Raw genomic sequence first — 26,493 nt, forward strand, 5'->3', positions numbered from 1 at the left:
CCTTCTGGATTGGTAGGACACTGTACTACTTCTCCTTTGTAACTTTAATCATCGTTATAATTAACATTTGTCACCTCAACTGGAATGTAAACTCAGCAAAAGCAAAGCCCACCTCTATTTTGTGTGGGATGCTTAGCACAGTAGTAGGTACATAGCAGATGATCAAAAACTGTTTGTTGAATGAATAAATGAAATCATACAGTCTTGTTTCTATCACACCTCCTGTAAGAATCTGTAATTACTGCTCGTTGACTTGTGCACTGCCCGTCTCCCTCATGAAAATATGGGCTTCACAAGAACAGGGGCTTCGCCTGCCTTATTCCTATAGCCCTTTATATTCCTAATATCTGAAACAACTTGGGACATAGAGGTGGCTCAGTGAAAATTTGACAAACACATGAACATAGGTCCCAGTATATGGTATTGTTGACGGACTTGACAGAACTTTGAGATTATCCTCACCTCCATTTTCAAACCTCCAGGATTAAATATTGTGAGCGTTCCCAGTCTCTGTGCATTTTAAGTCATTTACATGTAATATTTAATTTACCAACATATTATGTATATTATAAAGCATACAAAATAATATTTAATTTACCAACATATTATGTATATTATAAAGCATACAAAATAAAAATTATCGTAAGAATGAGATCAAATAAATGCTACATATTTTTGGCAGCCTACTTTGGAGACCTATTTTCCTGAATGATACAATGAGTCACCCACAGTTAAACTGCATTCAGTTACATAGTTACTGCAAATTGTTTTTCAATATTCTTTAACCAGAAGCCTGTTTGAAGTCAAAATTCTTTTTTTTTTTTGTGGTGCACGGGCCTCTTACTGCTGTGGTCTCTCCAGACGCACAGGCTCAGCGGCCATGGCTCACGGGCCCAACCGCTCCGCGGCAATGTGGGATCTTCCCGGACCAGGGCACGAACCCACGTCCCCTGCATTAGCAGGCAGACTCTCAATCACTGCGCCACCAGGGAAGCCCCAAAATTCTTTTTAATCAAAGTTCTAGAATGCACGAGAGAAGGAGACAATGAACAATGATTTGCAAGTGATTGAAATGTGATTTTTATTCAGAAGTTATTTTATTGTAGTTGTGAGGTTGAGGTTACTGGTTCCGGAGCAAATCAAGCAACCGTACATCATAGGTGATGTGTACCCCAAAAGTGAGAAGTTCAAAGTACTAAAAAGTTAGATAAAAAATAAGGATGGGGGCTTTTATCAGGCGGTGGCGTAGTAGAAAAAAAAATTTATGCAGACAAACTTTCCCCACCATCTATGCCCCACAGAGGCAAGATGAAATAGCCTCTAACCTTCGTCAGCAAGTCAGAAGACAGTCAACTTGGTCTAGGTTTTGATTATCACTGTTATGGCGGCTTTATGGTGTGCGAAACTGCTAGCAAACGTTTTTCCTGAATTTCTTCTTAAAGTATAATGGGCAAGCTCAGGCCGGGAAAAATATGTCATGGGGGTTATATGTAAAAGCATAATGGATTCTACCCCCAGTCACTTCAAGTGCCTTTTCCTGACCCACTGTATTAACTTCTGAATAAACCTCTAAATACAGATTTAAACGGACTGTGGTATTGAGACCACCGAAGAATTTCTCTTTGAGACTCCATCTACTTAAACACACATAGCAGCATGACGCTAGCTGTTTCTGGTATTATTCTAAACCGAAAAGCCTTAAGCCCTGTTCGTGTGGTTCAGTCTCCCCAGAGTCCGTGTGACACGCAGCAAGGCATCCGCTTTCGCCATTTAATGCTTCATTGGAATACCCGACAATCTCATTTTCGTTCCGAAATATAAAATGTTCAGTCATTAATTAGCACTGAGTGTTATATTATTAAATTTACTGACTTCTGATTCTTATTTGCAATGCTTCTAGAGTAGTTTTGGCATAAGGCACCACAGAAGACGAATTCCTTGCTATAGGGTTGATTTTTTTGTGGGATGGGAAGGGATGGGGGAGGGAATTTACATGTTTAAAATTACTTTTTCTCTGAATATAAAAGTCACTCATGCTTCATGTACAATTAGTAAATAGAGGAAAAAGTATGAGAGGGAAGGTAAAAAGATCACTTAAAATGCTATCACGTGGTCATAATAATCACTTAATATCTGAGCATTTTTCCCCAGATATAGTTAACTATATACTATGTAATAAGTCATAGTTAAACTTGAGCTGTTAATTCAGCTCTGTATCCTGTTTTCTCCCCATTTCAGATTATATCTCAAGCATTAAAAATTTCTTGTAGATGTTTACAATGGGCACAAAAGATTCCATAATATGCACTAAACAAGCCTCTCATTGTTGAGCATATAGGTAGCTTCCCAGGTTTTGATAGGATAAATTGGTGATAAAACATCTTTCTACGCACTCTAAATCTTTGCCCATATTTCAGATAATTCCCTTAAGAAAGCTTCCTAGAAATGAAACCACAGAGAACATCAGTGCCGCAAACAGAGTAAGTGGATTGAGTTTACATGTGTTAGGCTCTGTCGTAAGCATTTTGCATAGAAACTAATTCAGCATCAGTTCAGTTCTACAGATGAGAACACTGAGGCACAGAAAGATGAACTCACTCCCTCCAAGGTCACTTAGCTAGAAAGTGGCGAAGCCGGGATGCGAACCCAGCGGTCTGAGGCTGGAGCTGGTGCTTCGAACCTTTATGCTGTATGAACTTTCTAATCACATATGTAAACATGACCCTAGCAGATCATAAACACTTGGAAGGAACTGACCCCCTAATTGAACCCTCAGACGTTACAGAAAGCAAGGCCCTGAAAGATGAAGTAACTTATTAAAGTCACACAGATAGCTAGTAGCAGATCTAGAGCTTATATGTCCTGACTCCTCATGCTGTGACCCAAAACCTTGCCACGCAAAGCATGGCCTGCAAGCCACAGCATCAGCAGTGCCTGCGAGTCTGCTACAAATGCAGAGCCTCAGGCTCTACCGCAGCCCTCTTCAAGCAAATCTGCTTTGTTAACAAGATCCCCTGGTGACTTATTTTCAACACTGAAGTTTAGAAACTCTGGCAATACACTCTGTAAACTTGACAGATTAGTGGAAAATCTGCATATAAGCTGCTAGTATTTCCACATCATTAAAAATATATATATATATCCTCATTTTTCAGTTACTTAAAGCTTATAATTAGGTTGAACCACATGAAATTGCTCTTATTTTAGATCAACAGTCACATATTAGCAACTTACTGTGGTTCAACTTCAGTGAGTAGAGGGGTAACAACAATAAAACTTATAGGTATCTGCACTCTGTGTAGAGACTGGACTTGAGGAAGAACGTTTCCTTCCCCCAAAGAGTATACAGTTCGTCAGAAAGAACTAACAATTAAACAGACAATTATAATTCAAAATGATAAGTGATACCAAAGAGCATTCTGAGAGCTCAGGAGGAAGTTAAGTGATGTCCTGAAAGATAAATGCTATGGAAGAAAACAATTATTTCCCTCCTTTAGTGGCAAGAGAGATGGGCTTGCAAGCTGTAGCCAAATTATTAAGTGGGTATCCCCATAAGCTATCAGATGCTGATAAAACAAAAAGATAAAGAATATAAGGTATTCTACAAAGTAAGGACAATGTGAATTCTGCTTGAACTGTGAAAGCAAGATGCCTGTGTTGTTCTTAATGATGAGAGCAGGTAAAGAAAGTTACAGGTCTTACCGCTTAGAGTACGCTATTCTCACGGGCCCCCATTTGGTCATTTCTATTTTTTGAAGTTAACGGATATTTCTAGTTGGATGAGATGAACTGGCTTCCCATTGTACTATGAAATAAAAGAACCTTTGGAGTAATTAATACTTAAAGATACACTATGTTTACCAGAAGTGGTGCATAATTTTTAACTAAAATGTACAATATGTGTCAGTATACAAAACCTTTGCTAAGTATTTACCATGAAATTTTTCTATTCTCAGTAAGTCATTCCTTTAAGTACCTGCAATTGGTTATTATACCAGTGAGACTGGGCCACCATGTTGATTTTGCCTCTTTCCACTGGTTGGTTTAGAAGGCTTAATTTGGGGGGATTAACTGAATGTTTGAATTGGCAATATTCCACTTTACCACTTCCTCTTTTTCTTATTAAGATTGCTTTCCTAGAAAGAACTTACCTACCAATAGCTATGCCCATGGTGAGCTATTCAACCTGTAGTTAAATGCTCTCTATATAAATTGTAGTAAAGGAAAAACTAAATGCTTTTTCACCTACAAAAAGGAGGCCAAGATGGTGGCAAGTCCTTTGGCATTTCATGTCATGTTTTCTTGAGAAGCTATGTGTTAGCTTTAAAACTGGAGAGTAATTCTCCAACCTTGGGACCTTCCCCCCTGCTATTCCTCAGCTGGTCCTCAACTCTCCCTTCTTTTTTCCACAACTCCTTCCCTCAAGGCTTTCTAAGAGGTTAAGCCTTTGTCACAGGGACCAACGGATTTCACACAATTTCTGCCTGGACGTTTACAGATTTTACTCACCTTGACTGCTGTCGTGGGAAGTGTGCTAAGCTCCAAGCAGGGAATGCTGTAAGTCTCAGGACACTGCGAACCACATAACACTCTATTCGATCAATTGTATCTGTTCAAATTTTTATTGTTATCTTATTTTAAAGGAAGACTGCCTCTGCTCTCCAGGGCCGTTTCTGTGGTACTTGGAATTTATATTAAGCAAGGGAACTGAGCATAGGAATTGAAATCAGACATATTGCATCAAGATACACAAAGACTTAGAAAAAGATGAGCTAAAAGGAAGAATGTGGACAATTAAGTTCTGAGAGAGAATGTGGAAGTGTAAGCAGATAGGGTAGGGGGTCCCCGGAGAAAGAGTACCAGCCATGGCTTTCTTGACATGAGAGAAGCCATTTTTGGTCTAAGCCATGCTGTGATCTAAGCCAGGGCCACAGCGTTTGCCCTTGAACAGGTCTCAGTAATTAGTGATCTTAAGGCAACAGAATAATGCAGGAACAAACTGGCTGTTATCGGGCAAGAGAAGTAACAAGAGCAAAGATAATAAATCACTTGTAAATACCGCCAGTTCAAGCATGTTCTTGAGCTGTTTTGCAGAATTCAAACCCCCCTTGACCCCTCAACCACCAGATCAAGTGGAACCTAAGCGATGACGTTGACCTTTTCTGACCCTTGTGACTTCAGTCAACTAAAGCTTAGACTGTCACCTTCATGAATATGTGTGTACCCTTAGCTTAAAATTTCTCCAGTCTTGCTGTGCAGGGAGACACTGCTTTGGGAAAGATGCCCTGTGTTCTCCTTACTCACTGCAAGGAGTAAATCCTTCCTTCTGATCCTTGGCTTGGTTGTGTCTTCCGGCTTGACAGCCCCCAAGAGGTGAACCCAGTTTTCGGGAAACAGAAGTCCTTTGGTTCATAAAAATTATTCAAAGACTAGAGGAGATGTTAAACTCAACGTGAATCGATGATTAAGGAGCCATCTGTCATCTCAAACACATTGGTATATATTCCTGAGAGGGTGAAATAACCATGACAAAAAGGCAAGGATCACGTCTCTAAATTTGGTAAAAGGCAGTGGCGAATAATCACGTTGGCCCGCCCGTGCCCCTTCTGGCACTCGCAGGAAACGACTGCTTCACCTCAGATCGCCTCCCGGGAGTCAGAATACTGTTCAAAGCATTTTAGGAGCCTGTACAAGTAAAACACCCGAGACCAGATCTGGGTAGTTGGATAGGTGATACCGAAGACAGAGTGAGCAGGGAGAAGGTGACAGGAGGCTGGAGAATACTGCATCGAGGCACACCCAGGTGGTCCTAGGGATCCCCACATCCCTCCTGCAGCTCTAGGGGGCTAAGTGGCTTCTGTTTCTCACTACCTAGTCTGGCAAAACTGCCTGCAGATGTCAGCAGTCCGATTCCTAGTTTATTAGTTTCCATCTCTGCCAATCTCTCTTCCTCCCTCCCTCCTTTCCTCCTTTCCATCCATCTAAACTTTTACTGAATATGCCAAACACTATTTGGGGACCACGAGAATACAGATAAAAATACGGTACAGCACCTTACTCTCAACTTGCTTATAAATGAAAAGGAAAGACGGGACATCCACAAACAGCTGTAATACCCAGCAGTATTTAGTGGTGGCTATAAACGACAGAGCGAGCGCTATGGGATCTCGGAGGAGGGAGCCATCACAGCTGATTGATGGGTAGCGCTTGCTGGAGGAGCCATGTTCGAAGGGCTCCTGAAAGGCTCGCAGGCATGGGGGAGGGAGAGCTTGTGCTGCCTGGACAAAGGTGCAGAGGAAGAGAGGTAGTGGTGATGGGGATTGTTCACCGCGTTAAGAGGAAAAAGTCTACCTGCAGGGCAGCAGCAGGAACAAACGGTAACTGTGCCCTCAAAGGCTCAGTTCCAGCCGTGTCACCTCGCTGCTGACTCTCCACGGTGGTTCTCAAACTTGAGCTTGCATCACCTGGAGGGCTCCCTGTAGCCCGAGTTGCTGGGCCCACCCCCAGAGTTCCTCAGGGCGGGGAGGGTGTGGCCTGCATATTTGCATTTCCAACAAGTTCCCAGGTGATGCTGATGCTGCCGGTCCAGAACCGTGGTCCCTGTCCAGGGACCAGCCAAACAGGCTCCCACCCCACTTTGCTGTTTCGCATGGGGAAATTTCTACCCTGAGATATTCACATGGCTCCTGGTCTCACTTTATTCTTCTCATGACACCGTTTATCCCCTTCTCTACGCTTTAACTATCTTCATAACCTTTATCAGAACTTAACACCATGGTTTATTACTGTTCTGTCATCCCATTAGGATGTAAATCCCAGGAGAGACGATTTCATTCACGAGTGCCTCAAGCAGTGCTATATTCTGAGCACCTAAACTCCTGTGTTCCTAGGACTTAAAATAGTGTTGGGCACACAGTAGGCACTCAATAAATAGTGTTGATTGAATGAATGAGATGCTTTTTAGAAAGGCGAGAGCCAGGATAAGGGACCTTGTGTAGTTTTAGGCAGAAACCACGGAAACGAAGATGACTCAGGATAGAAGCCACATCGCCCCCATCTTGAAAGTAAGATTCTTTGCTCCTGTAAGTAAAAGGCTTGGGGTTGGGGGTGAGAAGAAGGGAGGGTCAGGTGGATTGGGGGCATGAAGTAATTGGAGAGTTCTTAGAGCAGCTGTTGCGGAGCAACAAACTAGGCTCCTAGGGAAAGAGAGAAAGAAGAAATCCTTAAGTGAGACAGAGGAAACAAGGCAGACTACATTTCTCTCTGGAATACCAATGTGGTTTTCCTCTCAGGTATCATATTAAGATGCTTTTCTACCTGCCATTTGCAGTCTGTTTTCTACTGCTTCTACACAGAGATCTGAAAACTTAGGGAGAAATAGCCTCCCCCACGTGTCTTCATTTTAGGCCCTAAAAGTCAAGGGCTTAGAGTATTTTTTTCAGCAGCAAATTTCTAACTACTCCAAACATTTTGCTACACGGGCTTTTCCCAAATGTCTCAAACCTCCCATATGTTTAGTAATTCTGATGCCGAATATATTGCTATCACATTATCACATACACGTTACATATGTTCCACGGAAACATGATTGACAGGCTACAAGTAGGACCCCAGCCATCTTATGACAAGTCTTGTGTCCTCATTACATTCACAAAAATCACAAGAAGGAACTTAGTAGACATTTAGGCGATTCATATATTAGTCTGATAAGAGGAAGACAGTCTGAAAGGTAGATGGGGAAATGAAAGTATGGCAAATGAGGTCACATGTGCAATGGCTACAGAGTCTGTAGGTACAAAAATAGACCAGGGTTCTCATCTGGTGATAAGATGTGTGATCCTGTGGAAGTTTCATCTTTCACTGGTTGGTAATCTAAGACTGAAATGCTATAAACATATATGATGTGTGTGTTAAAAAAACAGGTCGAGAAAGAGCAGGAAGACCGTGTGTTGACCTAATATACTTGCACTTCCGTTTGGGTTTTTTTTTTCCAGTTTAGATTGATGGATTAAAACATATGTATAGCTGATTCACTTTGTTATAAAGCAGAAACTAACACACCACCACACCAGTATAAGCAATTATACTCCAATAAAGATGTTTTAAAAAAAAATAAAATAAGCCCTCAGGATACAGACTACCACTCTTGCCTTTGATGATTCCTAACCTTACTTGGGGATAAAGAATGATAAGTCATCATCCGTACTCTTGGTACTTGATCAGTTAAGTGTTTTGAGATGAGGTAGGATGGGTCGACTGGAAAGAGGGAAGAGAAGACTGTACCTTCAGTTCTCAGATAACTGACAGGAGGAGGGAGAGGGATGCCCATTTATTTGATTAAGAAGATCCATTTTCATGGATCTTTTACTTAATTCACCAGGAAGATAGAAGGTAATGGAAAGGTAATCAATTTTGTAACAGGATGTATCTGCACGAGAGCCTTTCCAACTAATATTCCAGACGTAATAATTTACCTAATATAGTACTTTATAATATGTTTCGATTTACAAAGCACTTTATCGTTTCATTTGATGCTAGAGAAATACAAATGAGTGGCAGTCTTTTCTTTATCCTCTCTTCCATTGCTGTATCATTTCTGCCCTCTTTCTGGAACCATTTTGAGTTCCAGAAGTTGCTCTAACACAAATCTTCAGTTAAACATGTGTTCTTTCTGCTTTCCATTCCAGCTTGGTTTCTCACTAAACTAGAGGTTAGTGATTCCTGTGTCTGAAGGGACAAAAGAAGAAAGGAAATTATCCTCCTCGAGGGCAGGATGACCTGGCCCCTAGAGGAGAGGCTATCCAGCAGGAGTCATTACTGTAGAGGCTGGCGGCTGCTGTCAGAACTGTAGTGATGAAAGCAGGAAGGAGGGATGGGGAAGAAAGACCCCTATCTTTCTCTCCTTCTCTGCGTTTGCTTCCTGGAAAAGAGTGCCAGACACAGCTACAGAAGCCCATCTCGCAGGTACAAAGAAAAGAAAGGCAGAGGATGGATGGGGAGATTTCTGACACTGATCTTGCTTGACTTGCTTTATAGCTTCTTAAGGGCTTATTTAAAGATATATCCTCACCCTTTCATGGAACTGTAACAGATTGAGTGATGAGGGCCCAGGGTGGCATGATCTAGATAACATGAGGAAACATGGGATGATCCTCAAGAAAATCATGGAGCTGGGTTCATGGTTCCTTTACAAACTCATCTCTACCATCAGCTGGGCCCTCAGTAATGCTTGGTGATCCTTCTGAAGGTTCAAGTCATCTCCCTCAGGAACACTTTAAATCGTCTCTCTTTTTATCAGGTTCTCTATCCACTGTCTCTTCTAGGATGAGGACCCTCCACCTACTTTAAAAAGAGAGGGCGCTAGCTTTCTGTCTCTTCAGAGACCTTACTCCACCATTCTCCCCCTCCCTCTTCTTTACCTATAATCTTGCTTTCTTTTTTTGTTCCTACCATCTGGCATAAAATATGGCTGTATCTTTCCTAAGAAGTAAAAGCAACCTGATTCAACTCTTCAACTCTAGTTATTGACCCTCCCCCCCACCCCCTTCATGGATAAGCTTCTTAAAATTATGGTCTACACTCACTACTAATTTCTTCACATCCCATTCATTCCTCAACCTACTGTGCTCTGGTTTTCACTCCTCATTCCACCAAGAGCATTTTTGATGATAACACAAGTGATTTCCTTAATGACCAAACCAACGGGCACTACTTTGCAGTACTTGATGTGACTGACCTCTTCCTTCTCGGATCTCTTATATCCCTTTAACTGACATTTCTTGGGTTTCTTATTTTCTCTCTAGGTCTTTCTGCTGGTTTCTTCTCTGGCTTTCCCCCTCTATTCTTTTCATGTAATAAATGCCTCCTGGGTGCTTCATCCTACACTCAAAGTTTCAAGAAATTCTTTACACATCAGTTACTGGAATCTACATTACCGGCTAGATCTTTCCCTTGAGCTTTACACCCATCTATCCAATCAGGCACTTCATAGGCATCTCAAACCATACACATCTGAGAAAGTACTAACCTTCTCTGCAAAGAGCTCAGTCCTGTTAACTAATCCTGAGAATCACCTTATACTATTTCCTCTTTCTTCTCCCCTTTGGTTATCTAATTGTGAAAATTCCACCACCTAAACTTTTTTTCTGAGGTAAACATACATTTTATTTTTTTACTTTTTAAAATTATGTGTATGTTTTGGGTCTTCTTTTTTTTTAAATTTAATTAATTTATTTATTTATGACTGTGTTGGGTCTTCATTGCTGCCCGTGGGCTTTTCTCTAGTTGCAGCCTAAAACATTTCTTTAATTGGTTTCCTACCTTCCCTTCAATTGTACTACCAGAAGTCAGGCTCTGCTGTGTTACCATGGTCACCATAATATCCCAGTCTTCTTTCCTCCAAATCTTTAGCCCTCAATCTTCCCTTCTCAATGATGGTAGAGGGAATTTTCCTCAAAAAAATCTAATTATCTAAATTCCCTGGTGAAAATTCTTCATCAGCACCCAGTCACCTTTGGGAGAAATCAGGACTCCGTACTATGGGGCCATAAGGCGATTCATGACCTTGAAGCCTTACCTCATCTCTCCTTACTCCCACCAGGAGAATGCCCTTTACTTTAGCCATGCTTAATTGTTCTGATTTTCTAGTCTTGACAAGCTCCCTCACCTGTAGTTCTCTGCGCATGTAATTTATTCCCTGTGTCTGGAAAACCTTAACTTGATTCCTACTTGTTCTTTTTGACTGAGGTGAGGCTCATGTCCTTTAAGTACCAACCGTCTGAAAGAAAAATGTAAAATATCTTGCATATTTAATAATCCACCCAAATTTCTGCTTGTCTTTTAAGATTCATCTTGCAACCAAGAAGCCTCTTTGACCTCTCTCCACCCTTCAGTCTGGATTAAGTGACCCTCTCCTGCACTTACCCAGCTCCAAGAGTTTTCTCTAAGGGCACAGCGATCCCAGAGTTGGAATTGTTTGTTTACTTGCCCGAGTACTCATTATGCTGTGCACATGGACAGTTCTTTCATCTCTGTAGTCCCAGACTAGCAGAGGGCCAGATCCCCTACAAATGTTTATAGAAATGAAATGAAATCCCCCCTCATTAAACGCTTCTCAGCCTTGCCAACTCACTTTACTTCACCCCCAACAAGTCTAGGGAATAGAAAAGAGTAAGAAGTTTTCTGGATTCACCAAAGAGTGTTGTAAAAAAAAAGAAAAGAAAAGCTGTGAACTTGGCTGACCTGGATTTTCATCCCAACTCCACCATCAGCTCTGCAAATTGTTTTTCCTTTCTGGAGTTCTGCTTCCTTAGGTATTAAAAGGATTGGACTATGATTTTTTTTTTTTGATCTCCTTCAGTTCTGATGCTCTGACTTTAAAAGACCATATAGAGAATTAAAAAGCACACTTTTATATCAGCTTGAAGTGCAAAATTCTGAGTGCCCATTTGGGTGGATTATTTCTTTAGGAGAACCGAGTGGAAGGAAGAATGGGTTGGTATTCATTAAATATAAGAGTGACCACAGAGAGAGAGCGAGACTGCTAGTTATTTCACGGTATGTTCCTCCAGATCTGGCCATCATTTCCTAGCCTCCCTTGCAGCTGAGGGCATCTAACTGATTCTAGCCAGTAAGGAGTGATGTTTGAACTTCTGGACTGTGTTTTTAAAGGAAAGAGGAGTGACCATCCCTTTCCACTTTCCTGCTGGCTGGACTGCAGAGCTGGAAGACTCCTTCCTAACAAATTTGGGAGTTGAGTACAGCAGAGGTATAGGACAGAGGGAGCCTGATTCTCTGGCACCATCAACTATACCAGTTTTGGATTTTTACATGAGAGAGAAGTCAATTTCTCATTTAAGCCATTGAATTTTGGGGTCTTTGTTCTAGCAAAAAAGTGAAAGAAAAACAAAACAACCCAACAGTATCCTTAATAACATAGATATTAAAATAAGAAAATGTTTTACTGTTTTCAAAGTATGCTGAGAAAAAGAACAAAGATGGTAATTTTGTTGAAGAAAACCTTTTAGAAATTTGCTTCAACCTTTAATAAGAAAACTTTAAGGAAATTTACTGTGCTACGAAGAACAAGATCCTAAAGCTTCATATTCTGCATTCTGCTTTATCATAAAGAAGTTAATGCCCAGAGGCAGGTTGGGAAGGCATTTATTTGGCAAAGCAAATTCTAATCCTATATTCTAGTTATCTACCGATTGATCATAATGAAGACTCTAACACAACAAAAGTTTTAATTTTCCGTTCAGTAATTCCATGTATAAAGACAGAAAACATAATGCTTTCGTAGCTTGCACAATCTAGGCTGTGAAGTCATGAACCATTAACATCCTTCACTGCTTTTCACAGGGTGGAAGTGATTAGGCTTAATGGCATTACCCAGAAAGTATCCTGGCGCCGTAAAATAAAAGCTCCATCATCAGACTGGGCTCCAAGGGAAACGCTCCTCCTTCCACCAGCTCAGGGGCAGGAGGAATGCTGATCCCTATGCAGTACCGTCTGTCTGTGAGTCCAGGTCGGGGTGGGAGCTGTAGCACTGTGCGTCCTCACAAGGAAGGCTGGAGGCCCCCACACGCAGCGTATGGCAGGGAAGAAAGCTTTCTGTGTAATCAGCTGATAAACAATCCACACTTGGGGGCTGCACTTCGCGCTAGTGCCTAAGGAAAACCGAAAATAATCTCCCACTAATTAGGGCCAAGTGCTAAAAGGAACTTCCAGAAGACACTAGAGAACTATTGTATTAACCACAGACCAACTTGCGGGGGCAAAAGTTCAAAAGCAACCTTAGAGCCCACCACACACCCTTCCCAGCGCCTCACAACCCCAATCTGTATCTATCCTGCACATTTTGATCTATCATTCATGATCTGAGATGCCTCCTCCTTGCTTTAGGCCCTTATTATGAGGAAGGCCTGCCTGCCTTCCTTGTTAAAGATGAGCGAGGCTGAAGCTCTCTATTCTCTGATTAACAGGGGGGTTTCAGGGCTGAGAAGAGGGAAATAGAGACGGAGGGACCAGAGAGTCTGATTAGAGAGGCCTTGAGAGCCTGGCGGAGAATGGATTTGATGGATTTGGCAATAGGTAGCCAAAGTAGATCTTTGAGCCAGAGAGTAACACAACAGAAGTCTTACAGCATCAGTCTGAGAAAGGACTATAGGAAGGTAGATCAGCTAGGAGAAAGTTACCTTAACCTAGGCTGAGATAAAGACGTCCTAAATATGGCTCGTGGCTATTACAAAAGAGAGGACAAGTAGGATTCTTTTTAGGGGTATGGAAGGAACTAGAGATAAGCTTGCTCTTTAAGAAAGAAATAAGATGCAGGGCAGAAATAGAGTCACAGATGTAGAGAACAAACATATGGACACCAAGGGGGAAAGTGGCGGAGGAGGGAGTGGTGGGGTGAATTGGGAGACTGGGATTGACAGGTATACACTAACATGTATGAAATGGACAACTAATAAGAACCTGCTGTATAAAAAATAAATACAATTCAAAAATCAAAGAATGAAATAAGAGGATAGTTGAAGACCTAAAGTAGAGCTCATTAAGGAAACAAACACAGTGGAGAATAAAAAGGCTGACACCACAATTTGCCAGACTGAAAGGGGTACACTGCCAGTTACTACCCCGGAACAGCAGGTGCAGACCAGGACAGTCCCTGGCAAGTGCGGATTCATGGCCATCCAATCTGAAAAGAGCTTTAACCACCAACATAGAAGATAACTCTCAGCTCATCTCTTGTGCTCTAGCCCTAGGCTTCCAGAAGTGCAGAACATTCCAAGGAAGCCACCACCAGAGGGCAAAAGACTTAAAAGCTTCTGTTGAGAGATGGAGGGGACTAGCTAGAGAGGTAAGGTGGAAGACGGGATGACGTCCCTGAAGTCAAATCTGTTCCCGAGTCCGTGTAGTTCTCAGTCCTCTTCAATGTCACATCCAAATTTGGGGCCTCTTTGCTTACAGGATTTCGAGGACCAAACTGCCTTAAGAAGTCTTATTTCCTTCAAGTCTAATTCCTGGATCTCCATGTCCTGTTCTCATGGATGACTAGTGAACTTGACAAATAACTGGGGTGTGGGGGGGATGGCAGGATGGGGGACAGGGATGGGGGTGGGTACAGCACGGACACTGGCTAATCAGGATGCAGCAGCTGGCAAGTGGGCTGTAACCAGCCTGCACACGCCTGTACTCATGGGGAAGAGGCCGGTCACTGGAGCTTCTCCCCGAGAAAGAAAAGAGAAGGCAACAGGTCTTCACCAAACGCAGGGCTGGAGAGGAAGGAGGAGTCCGGGAGGCCTCGCAGGCAGACCCACAGCACCAGGGGGTTCCGTCCCCCGGAGCAGCTCTGGTGGCAGAAAGTCTGTGTTCTCTCCACCCGTAACCCAGGTACCTGAAGGCTGGGTGACCGGAATAGGGGAGGCCTGGGAAGGGATTTCTACCCTCCTTCTTGGCGCCTAGATCTCTTTTAATGCTCCCACAGTAGGCTGCTCATCCCATACAGCACTCAAGCACTGTGTACATCTTAATATTATGTGTGGGGCTGCTTTCTTTGCTAAACTGCAAGCTCTCAGAGGGCCTCAGCTCTGCTGACCAATGCTCTGGGCACATGTAGGCACCAGAATAATACTCACTGAAGGAATGAGGCACACGCCCACGGCCACTTTCTGTGCTATCAGGGTGGAAAGACCGCTAAGTGCCAAGAACCACGCAATACCCATGCTATTGCATTTAATCCCCACAACTTGGCAGGGAAGGTTCTAATATTGTCTCCATGTCTCAGGTGAAGAAATTGAGGCTCAGAGAGGTTAAGGAACTTACCCAAGGTAACAGAGCTACTAGGTGTGGGAAAGCAGAAATCAAAAGCCAGGCAGTTGAACTTCAGGACTTATAAACATTATACATGAAGAAAGTACCAAGTAAGTGGTTCTTGAAGAATCACAGCCACTTTGGTTCTACAGCATTGCCAGAATTTATTGTGTCACTGGCTTAGATCTCTTTTACCATCACTAGAAAAATCTACCCTAATTTCATGTAAAGCCGAAGATCCTTATTTTTTGCCCTCAGGATCACAGTATAATAAATAACTAGGTCTGCTTCCAGGAATATGAGGAGATGAGGGAAAAGGAGAGAACACAGAGTGATATTTGCCCTAGTCAGAGTCTCATTCACTGATGTTTATCATCAAAATGTTTGACGTGCATTTGCAGCCCTTGAAGCCTGCTTACGGAGTATCAATAAATGTTATTTGATGTCAAGTTATTTCCCACACTTAGCTTCACTCCTTTCCTATGTATTTTTAAATCTTCCTTGTGTGTAATTTGATGTAGTTATCCAAAAAGATATTCGTTTTTGTCAGATTTTCCTTGTAGTCTCTATATTTTTTTCATGAGATGCTTAAATCTGCTATTTCCCAAGCATCTATGATACAGCTGGCACCACACAATCGTTACCAGTTTGTGCAGAAAGAAGACTAGGCTCATTAGATGCTCTCAGGAAGCACGTTGGTCTGCCCTGAGTGTTCTATTTTTTGTCCATGCTCAGAGTCTTGCAAATGATAATCACTTATTATTATATTCAACCAAGACTCACAAAAATATTTTTTTAACAAAAATGCAAGAAATAGGGCTGCTTCATAATTACTACCAATACCACCAAAACAAATTACTTAAGGGACAAAAATGAGGGTTTAGAATGACAACTTTGTATGGGCAATAAAAATAATGCTCAAAACTATTCTACCAGGTCATTCCACCAGGTTCTTAGCTAGACTTGCAGAAAGTAGTTTCTGGGGAAGTAGAGCAAAATAATCCCAAACCTAGGCAGAATTTCTGTCTTTGGTGATGAGAGAATGACATGTATCTAATGAAGGGAAGGTAAAAATCCCCCATTTTCGATGGTGAGTATGCTCTGAAACTCTCTGGTTTTGGAGAAGCTCTCCTGTGATGGACAGGGAAGGCTCCCTTCAGTGTCTCATGTTTCGTCTTTTTCTTCCAACTTTCAGTCACCTTTCATTTGTACATTTGGGCCTAACTTATTAGGTAGCAGCCAAAGAGAAAATGGGAACTATTACTTTCTTTACAGGACAACAGAAAAGGAGGTGCAACTTCGTCCACAAAGATTCCAAATTCTCTAAGAAAAGGCCGCCGCCTTTGGCCTCGTTTCTTCTAAGTGGCGTTTAGGGAAGTGTGCACACCTGTTCCCCTGAAACAGGCCTGGTCACTTACCATTGATGAGGGCCACACACGGAAATCATTATGGTCGGGGCTACCTCTGAGCAAAGGAGCGAGGTCCTACGTCGCACGGGCGCATCTAAATCCGTGATATGTTTATCACAGGCCTGACATCCATTAAGAGTCGGAGTAAACACCTCCACACCTTGGCCTGCACCGTCACTAAACACGTTTTCCTCACCCAGGGCTCCGAGGGCGGACCGTGTGTCCCAGAGACGTAAAAGCGGTCCTCAGATGTTAACTCCTCTGTTTCTCCCGGGAACACCGGGGTGGAAAATTTGGGGATTGTATTACCATCCATAGCCCTTATCCCCACCAACACCTCCACCCCCATCCTGCGTCCCCTTAAACTGCGGGAACAATTTCCTCTGTTAAGTTCTGTATTCAGGGGAACGCTAAAGCAGTGCCCAGATTCTTCAGGAGAGAAACAGAAACAATTTTCTTTTCCAGGGTCACACTTATAAATCCTTCTCTACACGATTCCTAGAAAGAACAACTTTGCTTCAACACCTGGCCGTCATTCAGATGAATATGAAAGTTTTCCTCAACTGGCCATAATTGAGCAACTGTAGTCTATTTAAAAAGATTTAAGGGGAGGGGGAAGGGTAAGCTGGGACGAAGCCAGAGAGTGGCATAGACATATACCCACTACCAAACGTAAAACAGATAGCTAGTGGGAAGCAGCTGCATAGCACAGGGAGATCAGCTGGGTGCTTTGTGACCACCTAGAGGGGTGGGATAGGGAGGGTGGGAGGGAGATGCAAGAGGGAGGAGATATGGGGATATATGTATAACTGATTCACTTTGTTATAAAGCAGAAACTAATGCACCACTGTAAAGCAATTATACTCCAATAAAGATGTTAAAAGATAAAATAATAAGCTACAAGGATATATTGTACAGCACAGGAAATATAATCAATATTTTATAATAACTTTAAATGGAGTAAAATCTCTAAAAATTTTCAATCACTATGTTATACACTTGAAACTAACATTGTAGGGCTTCTCTGGTGGCGCAGTGGTTAAGAATCTGGCTGCCAATGCAGGGGACACGGGTTCGAGCCCTGGTCCGGGAAGATCCCACCTGCTGCAGAGCAAGTAAGCCTGTGCGCCACAACTACTGAGCCTGCGCTCTAGAGCCCGAGCTGCGCAACAAGCCACCGCAGATGAGAAGCCCGCGCACTGCAGGGAAGAGTAGCCCCCGCTCGCTGCAACTAGAGAAAGCCAGCGTGCCGCAAAGAAGACCCAATACAGCCAAAATTAAATAAATTTCAAAAAAGAAACAACTAACATTGTAAATCGACTACACCTCAACTAAGTATTTTTAAAGTAAGAAAAAAAAATTAAGACCCTGGTTTTCCTCCTGTGTAGAAAGGAATTGAACTAGAGGAGCTATTTAAGGCTCTCCCAGCCCTAAAATACAGGAATGCCGTAATTTCCAGATTCAAAGAACGACCCCTTGCAAATTCAAGCAAAGCACTCGCTGCGTATTTCGAAGCAACTCTTCAGGATAATAGGACATGCGCAGTCCCAGCCGCTTTACACGCAGCCCCGTGCCTCGTTATGCGAAGCAAACACAAAGCGTGCTAACCCACAGAGCGGGGAAATACAAATGGTTTTCCCCTTCTGTGTTTCTCCCTTCAGAAAAACACCCATAATTTTACAGCTGGCTACGTTTATTCTTATTTTAAGTTGACTCATTTGCATCGCTCAGGTTAGAAAATCTAATAACCACTCTGTAGGCTAACAAGCACTCAAAAAAAAAAAAATGCCCACACGATTTTTAATCACTGGTGAATTTCCACCCACGGCTTCTGCATACAATCCTAAAGGGGAAGCTTTAGTTCTCAGGTCACAATTCACGTGTCACAACAGCATCCTTCCTGCCGAGCAACCACCAAGGCAAATACTGCACATACTGACCACCGCTATTCCAGAGACAGAATCCCCATCAACAGTGGTCCACGGCTGAGGTTGGCACGTCATAAACAGTATGAGAAACTAGACTTGCGTCCACCACAAAGAGCCAGGCACTGCATATACATTTAATGTTAGGTGACCAGGAAAGCATACAGATTCACGCAGAGTCTACAGACCAGAGAAAGTGAGGCACACTCAGGCGCATACCAGCCCCCTGACCGGAGTCCAAGCTGATGGGGGCATGAGAGCCTCTCCACTTACCCAGCATAGCGGCTGCTGTAAAGATGGCTGTGCCCTGGGTGCAGAATCTTCAAAAAGAGCAAGCAAAGAGGCAGAAAAGCAGCTCTCTGGCTCCTGGGCTTCCCGAGGAACTTCATAGTGCAAGGATGAGAGGGGCTGAAAGTTCTTCCGGCAGTCACAGCCACCCGAGGCTGGAGGTGGCTCCCAGCGCGCCCTCCACACAGCACACGGTCCCTGGGAAAGCGTGGGGAGAGGGCTTAGGAGGGAGCAAAATGTGACACTTCTTTCCAGCCTCAGAAGAAAAAAAAAAAAAGTTCAAGCAGCTGAGGGAGGGAAGTTGCTGTTCAGACTTGGTCTTGGGACGAGAAGCAGCAGCTTCTGCCCACACACAGCCCTGCCCAGCCCCGCGCTGAGCTCCAGGCTCCCCTCGAAGGGGCTGGGCCTCCCCGTGCTGACTCACCGCAGGGGTTTGCTGGGTGTCGCTTCATTAGGGTAACTCCTCTTTTTGTCCTCTTGTTTTTTAGGGCTTTTTTTTTTTCTTTTGGCTCTTCAAATTTAGGCCCCTAACTTTTTTGGACAACCTTCCTGCTATACTAATTGCAAAAGACTTGTTTGAGGATGAGCTAAACACGCAGGCATAGAACATTCCAGGCTTCTTGTTTTGATCTACCATGGCAAATTTCTACAGGGAGTCCACATTCCGAAATGCACAGTGAACAGTCTTGATGAGCTGTGGCCCCTGGGTGTGGTCAGCCGGTCGTGGTCCCCGCTCCTACCTGCACCGGGACGGGCAGGGGCTTCCCTGAGCTTCAGGGAGCCCCTGTGCTGATTCCATGGCGGCAGCATCCAGACCTGCGGCTATTTCAAAGGTTCTCATGGGGGAACTGGAGGCCTCTGGGTGCTAAACCACCTTTCCTGCACATTTGGAATCACTTAGGGAGATGGGCTATTTAAATCAGAATTCCTGGGGGGTGGGATCAGTTGTTGAAAAACCCCGCAGGTGATTCCAATATTTAGCCCCCCTTCTGGTCTAGAGCGGGACTTCTCAAACTTGGCCCTGCACGCACATCACCTGGGGATCTCGTTAGAGCACAGCTTCTGAGGCACCAGGCTGGGCCTGGGGCCTGGGCTTCTGCATTTCTAACAAGCTTCCAGCTGATGCTTGGACTGCTGGTCCTTCAGTCACACTTCGAGGAGCCAGGCTTTACTTTAGAATGGGGTCTGCTTTTTCTTCTCTCTCTAAAAGCTAGAGGGTGGAGGGAAACCTTGGAACAAGCCAGTTCCTTCTTGTTTTTCCCAAGTTGGTGATGAAGAAGGCTCTTTTGCGTTCACTTGCTTCTACCCCAATACACTGGAAAACCCATCCAGGATATGCTTTGCTCTAGTAAATAAGAACATTGTTATCTAGGGTGTCCCCTGCTCTCCTCCATACCCAGTCCTGGTCGTGCTCTGGAAGATGGTGAGCCAGCGTCCCTCTATCCCACTCACTCATTTACTTCTCAAATTTCCTGAAGAGTCGTGACCAAGAGCTCCTGTACCTTCTAACATGATAGCCAGAGCCCCTGGTAGAAGGCACCAAATCTTTCCCCATGTTCTCCACCTGGGGAGTTGAGTTTGAGTCCTATGAGTTTGGTCCATAACAGCTGAAATGATTTTCATCTGAGATGATTCTCTAGAGTTTTCTACAGCTACCCCAGGATTTAATCTCTTCTCCACATCCCCTTCCCTAACACCCAGTATGTCTGCTCCTGTAGGGCACAGCACTTCGATTTTAAGTGTCTGCTTTCCTCACAAGGCTGCCTTCTCCTTGAATGCAGAGCTATACCTCTTTCATCTTTGTACTACTGCCTTTTCTCTCCTAGAGGGAACAGTGTTCACTGAAGAAATGATTAACCGTGTTTGTTGAGTGAGTGCCGAACCTGGGAAGGGATTCATTCGACAAACATTTACTCTGTGGTCTCTGTATCCAGATAGAGGAGAGGCCACCTGGGCAGCCGAGAGCTGTATGGGTCCCTTTGAGGAGTAGATGTGCCCAGGCCTCCTGGTTTTTTTTCTTGTTTGTTTATATTGTTGTTTTCTTCCTTCCTGACGTTTCCTGGGGCCTTTTCTACAAGGCCAAGAAAGCCTATACAACAGTCAGTGAGCTGTTGAAAGAAGAGGTTACTGTGTAAATAAAACACTTCATCTCGTTGCATTTCGTTATGTCAGAGCAATGTATAAATCTGTCATATTATATCACAACATTAAACCAGGAATGTTCAGTCTCGGACTGGGGATTAAGCTCATTCTCAAATCATCCTGAAGGGTTGGATCCAGCGAACATGTTTAGCAAAGGCTCTCCAGACTCTGAGACCGAGGTAATAATTTCCTGGGCTATCATAAATGCAAAACACCCTGGAGACATCCTATAACCTTCCTAAAAATTTCAGATCAAAGAGAGGTTCTCAAACAATAGAAGCCATTCCTAACAACCTTCCTCTGCTTTTCTAAGGACGAGGTTATCTGATCAGACTTCCCTTGGAGTAGATAAGCACCCATAAAATGAGTGATAAGTGGAGTCCATTTAGCAAGTGGGAGGAGAAGAGAATGGTTTTATAGATGGATTCAAAGATAAAAGCTCCATTTTTAAGGCACTGAGAGGGAGTGAATTATTAAACCAGTTAGAGACTCAGAGATGGAAAGATGAGACATTCTATTTATCGGCTATGCCTCTGTCGTATTTTGGTTGAAGAGTGAACTTTATTAAAAGAAATATTATCCTGCAGAGAAAAAAGGAAACTACAGTAGGGAAAGGAAAACATCATCCTTGATTTGGGTTCGTTGTGGTGGATGATGAGATAACTTTTAATGTCTCTTCCAGATCTGGAATTCTGTGATGCTACGGGGGAAGATTTTGCAAATCCCTTTCTCAGGGATATGAGCGAGAGCCATGTAGATGAATTTTGGTAAAGACCTCATGAGAAGGTGGATGGGTGGGTTTGGGCTTTGCGGTACAATCAACCATCCCCTCGCAGTTGGTTTTGTGCTCAGGCCTCAGTGTCTTATTGACAGAGACCTTAGTGCCGTCTTCTCTTCTATGGCTTTCTGCCATTGTTCCAACATGTGAGGAAAGAGCAAATGTGAAGTTAGGTTACTGCCTTATGCGGTCTTGGCAATTCTGTAAGGAAGTTCTGAAGCTTCCTTTAACAACGCATCACTAATGGTTCCCTCCCAACCTCGTTCAGCACCGTCTTGCCCCTATGGGTTTTTTTTTGTTTCGTTTTTATTTATTTTTGGCTGCGTTGGGTCTTTGTTTCTGCGCAGGGGCTTTCTCTAGTTGCGGCGAGCGGGGGCTACTCTTTGTTGTGGTGCGCGGGCTTCTCATTGCCGTGGCTTCTCGTTGCGAAGCACGGGCTCTAGGCGCGCGGGCTTCAGGAGTTGTGGCTCTCGGGGTTAGTTGCTCCGCGGCATGTGGGATCTTCCCAGACCAGGACTCGAACCCTGCATTGGCAGGTGGATTCTTAACCACTGCGCCACCAGGGAAGCCCACCCCTATGTTTTTAATCTTTCTCTTGTCAACTATCCACATCTCTTTCTTCCTCAGACACAAGCTACTTCTCCTCTTCTTCCTTTCCTCTCTCTCCTCCCTCCTCCTCCCCCTCCTTCCCCCTCCCCCTCCTCCTCCCTTCTCCTTTTTCTTCTTTTTTCCTGGCTTCTCAAAAGTGCACTCTTGAACCCTGACAAATTGCTTTCCAACCCTATCACCCCGATGAAGCATCCTCTTTTTTTTTTTAATGTTCCTCTTCTTTCAAAAATTGAAGTATAATTGACATAACATTATGTTAGTTTCAGGTGTATGACATGATAATTAAATATATGGATATATTACTAGACCATCACCGTAGTAAGTCTAGTTAACACACATAGTTACAAATTTTTTTCCTGTGATGAGAACGTTTAAGATCTACTCTCTTAGCAGCTGTCAACTATGCAATACCCTATTATTAACTATAGTCAGCGTACTGTACATTACATCCCCATGACATTTATTTTATAACTTGAAGTTTGGACTTTTTGACCTGCCTCTGGCAACCACAAATGTGTTCTCTGTATCCATAGAGCTTTTTTTGTTTTTTTTTAGATTTGACATATAAGTGAGATCATACAGTATGTCTTGCAAATTTCTCTTAAAGATCAGTGGTGATCTCCAAGTGGAAAAGCTTTTGTTCACAGCCCATTCTGCATCTGTGCAGTTTCTAAGGCTGTTTACCAACTTCTATTTGAAACTCTCTTTTCTCTTGGGGTCAGGGACATTGACTTCTTCTGTTCCTCTCTTTCCTAGGGTTCCATCTCTCTTTTTTGCCTGCTTAAAAAGGTAGATGCTTTATGAGGGTCTTTGTTTTGCCCTCTCCTCTTCTTGATGCGTCGTGGACAGAAAGGGGTGAACAGTTTCCTGGAAGAGATGGACTTGATTTGGGTCTGGAAGAGAGGGAAGGATTTGGCTGGATGGGGATATGAATGCTGGATAGAGGTGGTCATTATTTTTAAGGAAACATTGTAAAGAAACTCATGGTCCCTAACTTTGTGACACTTTGTGCCAGCGGGGAGGCTGGGCAGATAAATAAACACATCGTTACACTTGGTGGTTTAATTAATTATATAGAAACAAATCACAGATGCTTTATTAAAAAGTGAGGAGGGAATGGATCACATGTGTAGGGTGTCATGAGGAAGTAAACATTTAAGTCAAATATGAGAAGGAGCCAGCTCTACCGAGAAAAGGGGAGTAGCGTGCCGGGAGTGAGGGCCGGAGACAAGACCATTGCAGGCACAGGGAACAGCATATGCAAAGAAGTCCTGTTCAGAATTTACTGTCCTTCCTTAAGTCAAAACAGGATAAAGAGTGACATTCAGGCTCCCAGTTTGGCATTTACGGCCCTTGAAAACTTTCTAATTTTTATCTTCTTCAATATTCCCTGAATATTCTGTATCTCTTCCTTCCTCCGGGTTTTCCTTCCTCTTGTGAGGGCCATGTCCCTCACAAAAGAAGTCTTCCTCACTCAGGTGAAAAAGCAATTTGAATAACAAGTGTGATTGATGGATAAGCCTATTATTATGTTTTAGGCCCCTGTAATTAAGTTACAAATGTGTTTTATAGAATCTATAGAGTAGAACCAAAGTTTTTTAATGTAGGAAGGTGGGAATGAGGAGTCCTATTCGCTGCTTCCAAGCAGCAAAGCAGACTTCTCCCTCCATCTTCTCCATCTCTGCTTTTCCTTCTTTCTCTCCCTCCTTCTCTCCCATTCTCTCTGCTGCTTCCCCTTCCTTCCTGATACCTGTCTCTAAGGCGATTATGAAGAAATGAGGTAGAGAAAACATAGATAAGAATACTTTAGAAATTACCATTCTGAACGACAGAAGAAGGATGTCTGTGTTACACCATTTGTGATATCAGTGTTCTAATGAAAATTAAGAGGCATTTGAGCTGGATGGAGCATGAGAGAGAGATTAAGAAAGTTTGATTAGGATAAAGTCAAAAGCAATAATAAACAAAGGATTGCAGAACCACTCTCCAGTCCATTTGCCTCAGGCAGTGAAAGATGATTTTTTAAAAAAAGACAAAAACAAATAAGAATGGAAACAGTAACAGTGAAAAAGATTCAATTTTAAACAAAAAGACTAACGGTGGGGGGTGATGGTGGAAATTTAAGATATAACAAAGATGGGAGAATAGGTGATAGAACTTGTTTTAAGAAAGAAAAGCTGTCTCGAGGAATGAGAGAAGTCAGACAGACAGCAATGTTCCACCTTCAGACGTATTAGATGCTCAGAGGTGAAGAGATGAGAATATCGTCTTAGTGCTGAAGGACAGGGAAAGAGTAAATAGAAAAATAAAGGAGCTCTATTCCAGCTGGCTTGTAGAGATAAGTGTCCTTTCAATGTCTCTAAAATTCCAAGAAAACAGGGAGCTTGAACTAATAATACTTTCAATATGCTACAGTTAAAATAAAATGTACTCTTGCAGAAACTAACTCAGAAACATTTTAAGAATCCAAGTTGATATAATTAAGGTAAACCTTTGGCAAATAAGACTAGTTGAATAATTTTGGTATAATAAAAAAACAATATTTTTCTCTGATTTATCAATATCACGTATAATGTAAAAGCACATTTTTATTCTATTTGGACCTGCTTTCTCTAAACTTACGCAGGTGTACTGATTGGTTATGAAAAATGTCACTTTTTCTACAACTAAATTGAATCATTATTTTGACAGATGCTTTATTTTAATAGGAATCATGTTTTGTAGTATGTCAGCTTGAAGATAATTTCCAAGATCTTTAGGGAATTTAATAATAAAATGACAACCAATTGAAAAATTGGCAAAGGATCTGACTTGACATTTCTCCAAAGATCATATACAAATGGCCAATAAGCATATGAAAAAGATGCTCAACATCATTAGTCATTAAGGAATTGCAGATCAAAACCACCATGAGATACCAGTTCATGCGCACCAAGATGGCTAGAATCAAATACACAATACTGAGTGTTGGTGAGAATGTAGAGAATTTAGAACCCTCAGCTACCGCTGGTCTGAATATAAAATAATGCAGCTGCTGTGGAAAGCAGTTCTGTAGTTCTTCAAAAATTAAATATATACAGTTACCTTGTGATCGAGAAATTCCACCCCTAGGTTCCACTCAGGAAAATTCAAAACATATTTTCATACCAAAACTTGTGTACAGATGGTCATAGCAGCATTATTCATAATAACCAAAAAGTGGAGACAACCCATATGTCCACCAACTGATGAACAGATAAACTAAATGTGGTATATCCATACAATGAAATATTATTTGGCCCTAAAAGGCATGAAATACTGATACTTGCTCTAGGATGGATGAACCTTGAAAACAATATGCTAAGAGAAAGGAGCCAGACACTAAAAGCCACATGTTGTATATTCTATTTATGTGAAACGTCCAGAATAGGTAAAACAGAGAGACATAACATATATTAGCAGTTGCTGAGATAGAGGGGAAAGGGAATTATAGAGAATGACTGCTAATGGATATGGGTTTTCTTTTCGGGGTGATGAAAATATTCTGGGTAATGGTGATGGTTGTACAATCTTGTGAATACACTAAAAACCACTGAATTGTACACATTAAAATGGCTAATTTGGGGGCTTCCCTGGTGGCGCAGTGGTTAAGAATCCACCTGTCAATGCAGGGGACACGGGTTCAAGCCCTGGTTCGGGAAGATCCCACATGCCGCAGAGCAACTAAGCCCATGTGCCACAACTACTGAGCCCGCACTCTAGAGCCCATGAGCCACAGCTACTGAGCCTACGTGTCACAACTACTGAAGCCCACGTGCCTAGAGCCCGTGCTCCGCAACAAGAGAAGCCACCGCAATGAGAAGCCCGCACACCGAAACGAAGAGTGGCTCCCTTTCACCACAACTAGAGAAAGCCCGCATGCAGTAATGAAGACCCAACGCAGCCAAAAATAAATAAATTAAATAAATAAATTTTTAAAAAAAGAGAACTGTGAAAATGATTTATAGAAAAAAAGGCTAATTTTATGGTATGTGAATTATATCTCAATTTTACAAAAAGAACTCTAGGGAATTTGAATCCTTAGACTGATTAAATAGAGCTAATTAATGGATAATCACTGGACACCTAAATTATTTCAAAATAAGATAAACCCCTGAAACATTGATCACTGAGCATAATTTTATGTTTATATGCTTTTGCTTTTAACATGCTACAGATAAGCTATATCTTTCATTAATTTTTGCCACTTTCAGAAGGGATACAAAGTTGTAGTAAGTGTGTGTATTTAGGAAGTTGTGTTAGATGTATTTATGAGTTCTCCTTGTTGGCTAAAACGCTGATTGGTGACAGGCAATTCTCCATTATCTACTTTGAAGTTTTCTCTATGAAATAGAAGTTGGTCACTTGGTTCGGTTTAAAGTTACAATTAATATTGGTGTTTGAGACTACTCTAGGAGCAACAGTGTCAGAGAAAATACGACGACAAATGTGCTTCTATTTTTCAAGGAAAATAATAGCTTTCCCCTAAAATAGTACTTCTCTGTCATTT

At 42.5% G+C, this 26,493-nt stretch overlaps 1 protein-coding gene across 1 annotated transcript in view; it reads right to left on the reverse strand.

Moving 5' to 3' along the window:
• The window catches only part of CPA6 (carboxypeptidase A6), a 264,226-nt gene extending 245,689 nt beyond the window's left edge, over positions 1-18,537 (reverse strand). The window contains exon 1 of the mRNA XM_065895615.1: positions 18,422-18,537. Within this exon, the coding sequence (XP_065751687.1) occupies positions 18,422-18,537 (116 nt within the window). The remainder of the gene's footprint in view (positions 1-18,421) is intronic.
• Positions 18,538-26,493: the final 7,956 nt, after the last annotated feature.

The sequence above is a fragment of the Phocoena phocoena genome, chromosome 17, assembly GCF_963924675.1.
Source record: "Phocoena phocoena chromosome 17, mPhoPho1.1, whole genome shotgun sequence".
Taxonomy (NCBI): domain Eukaryota; kingdom Metazoa; phylum Chordata; class Mammalia; order Artiodactyla; family Phocoenidae; genus Phocoena; species Phocoena phocoena.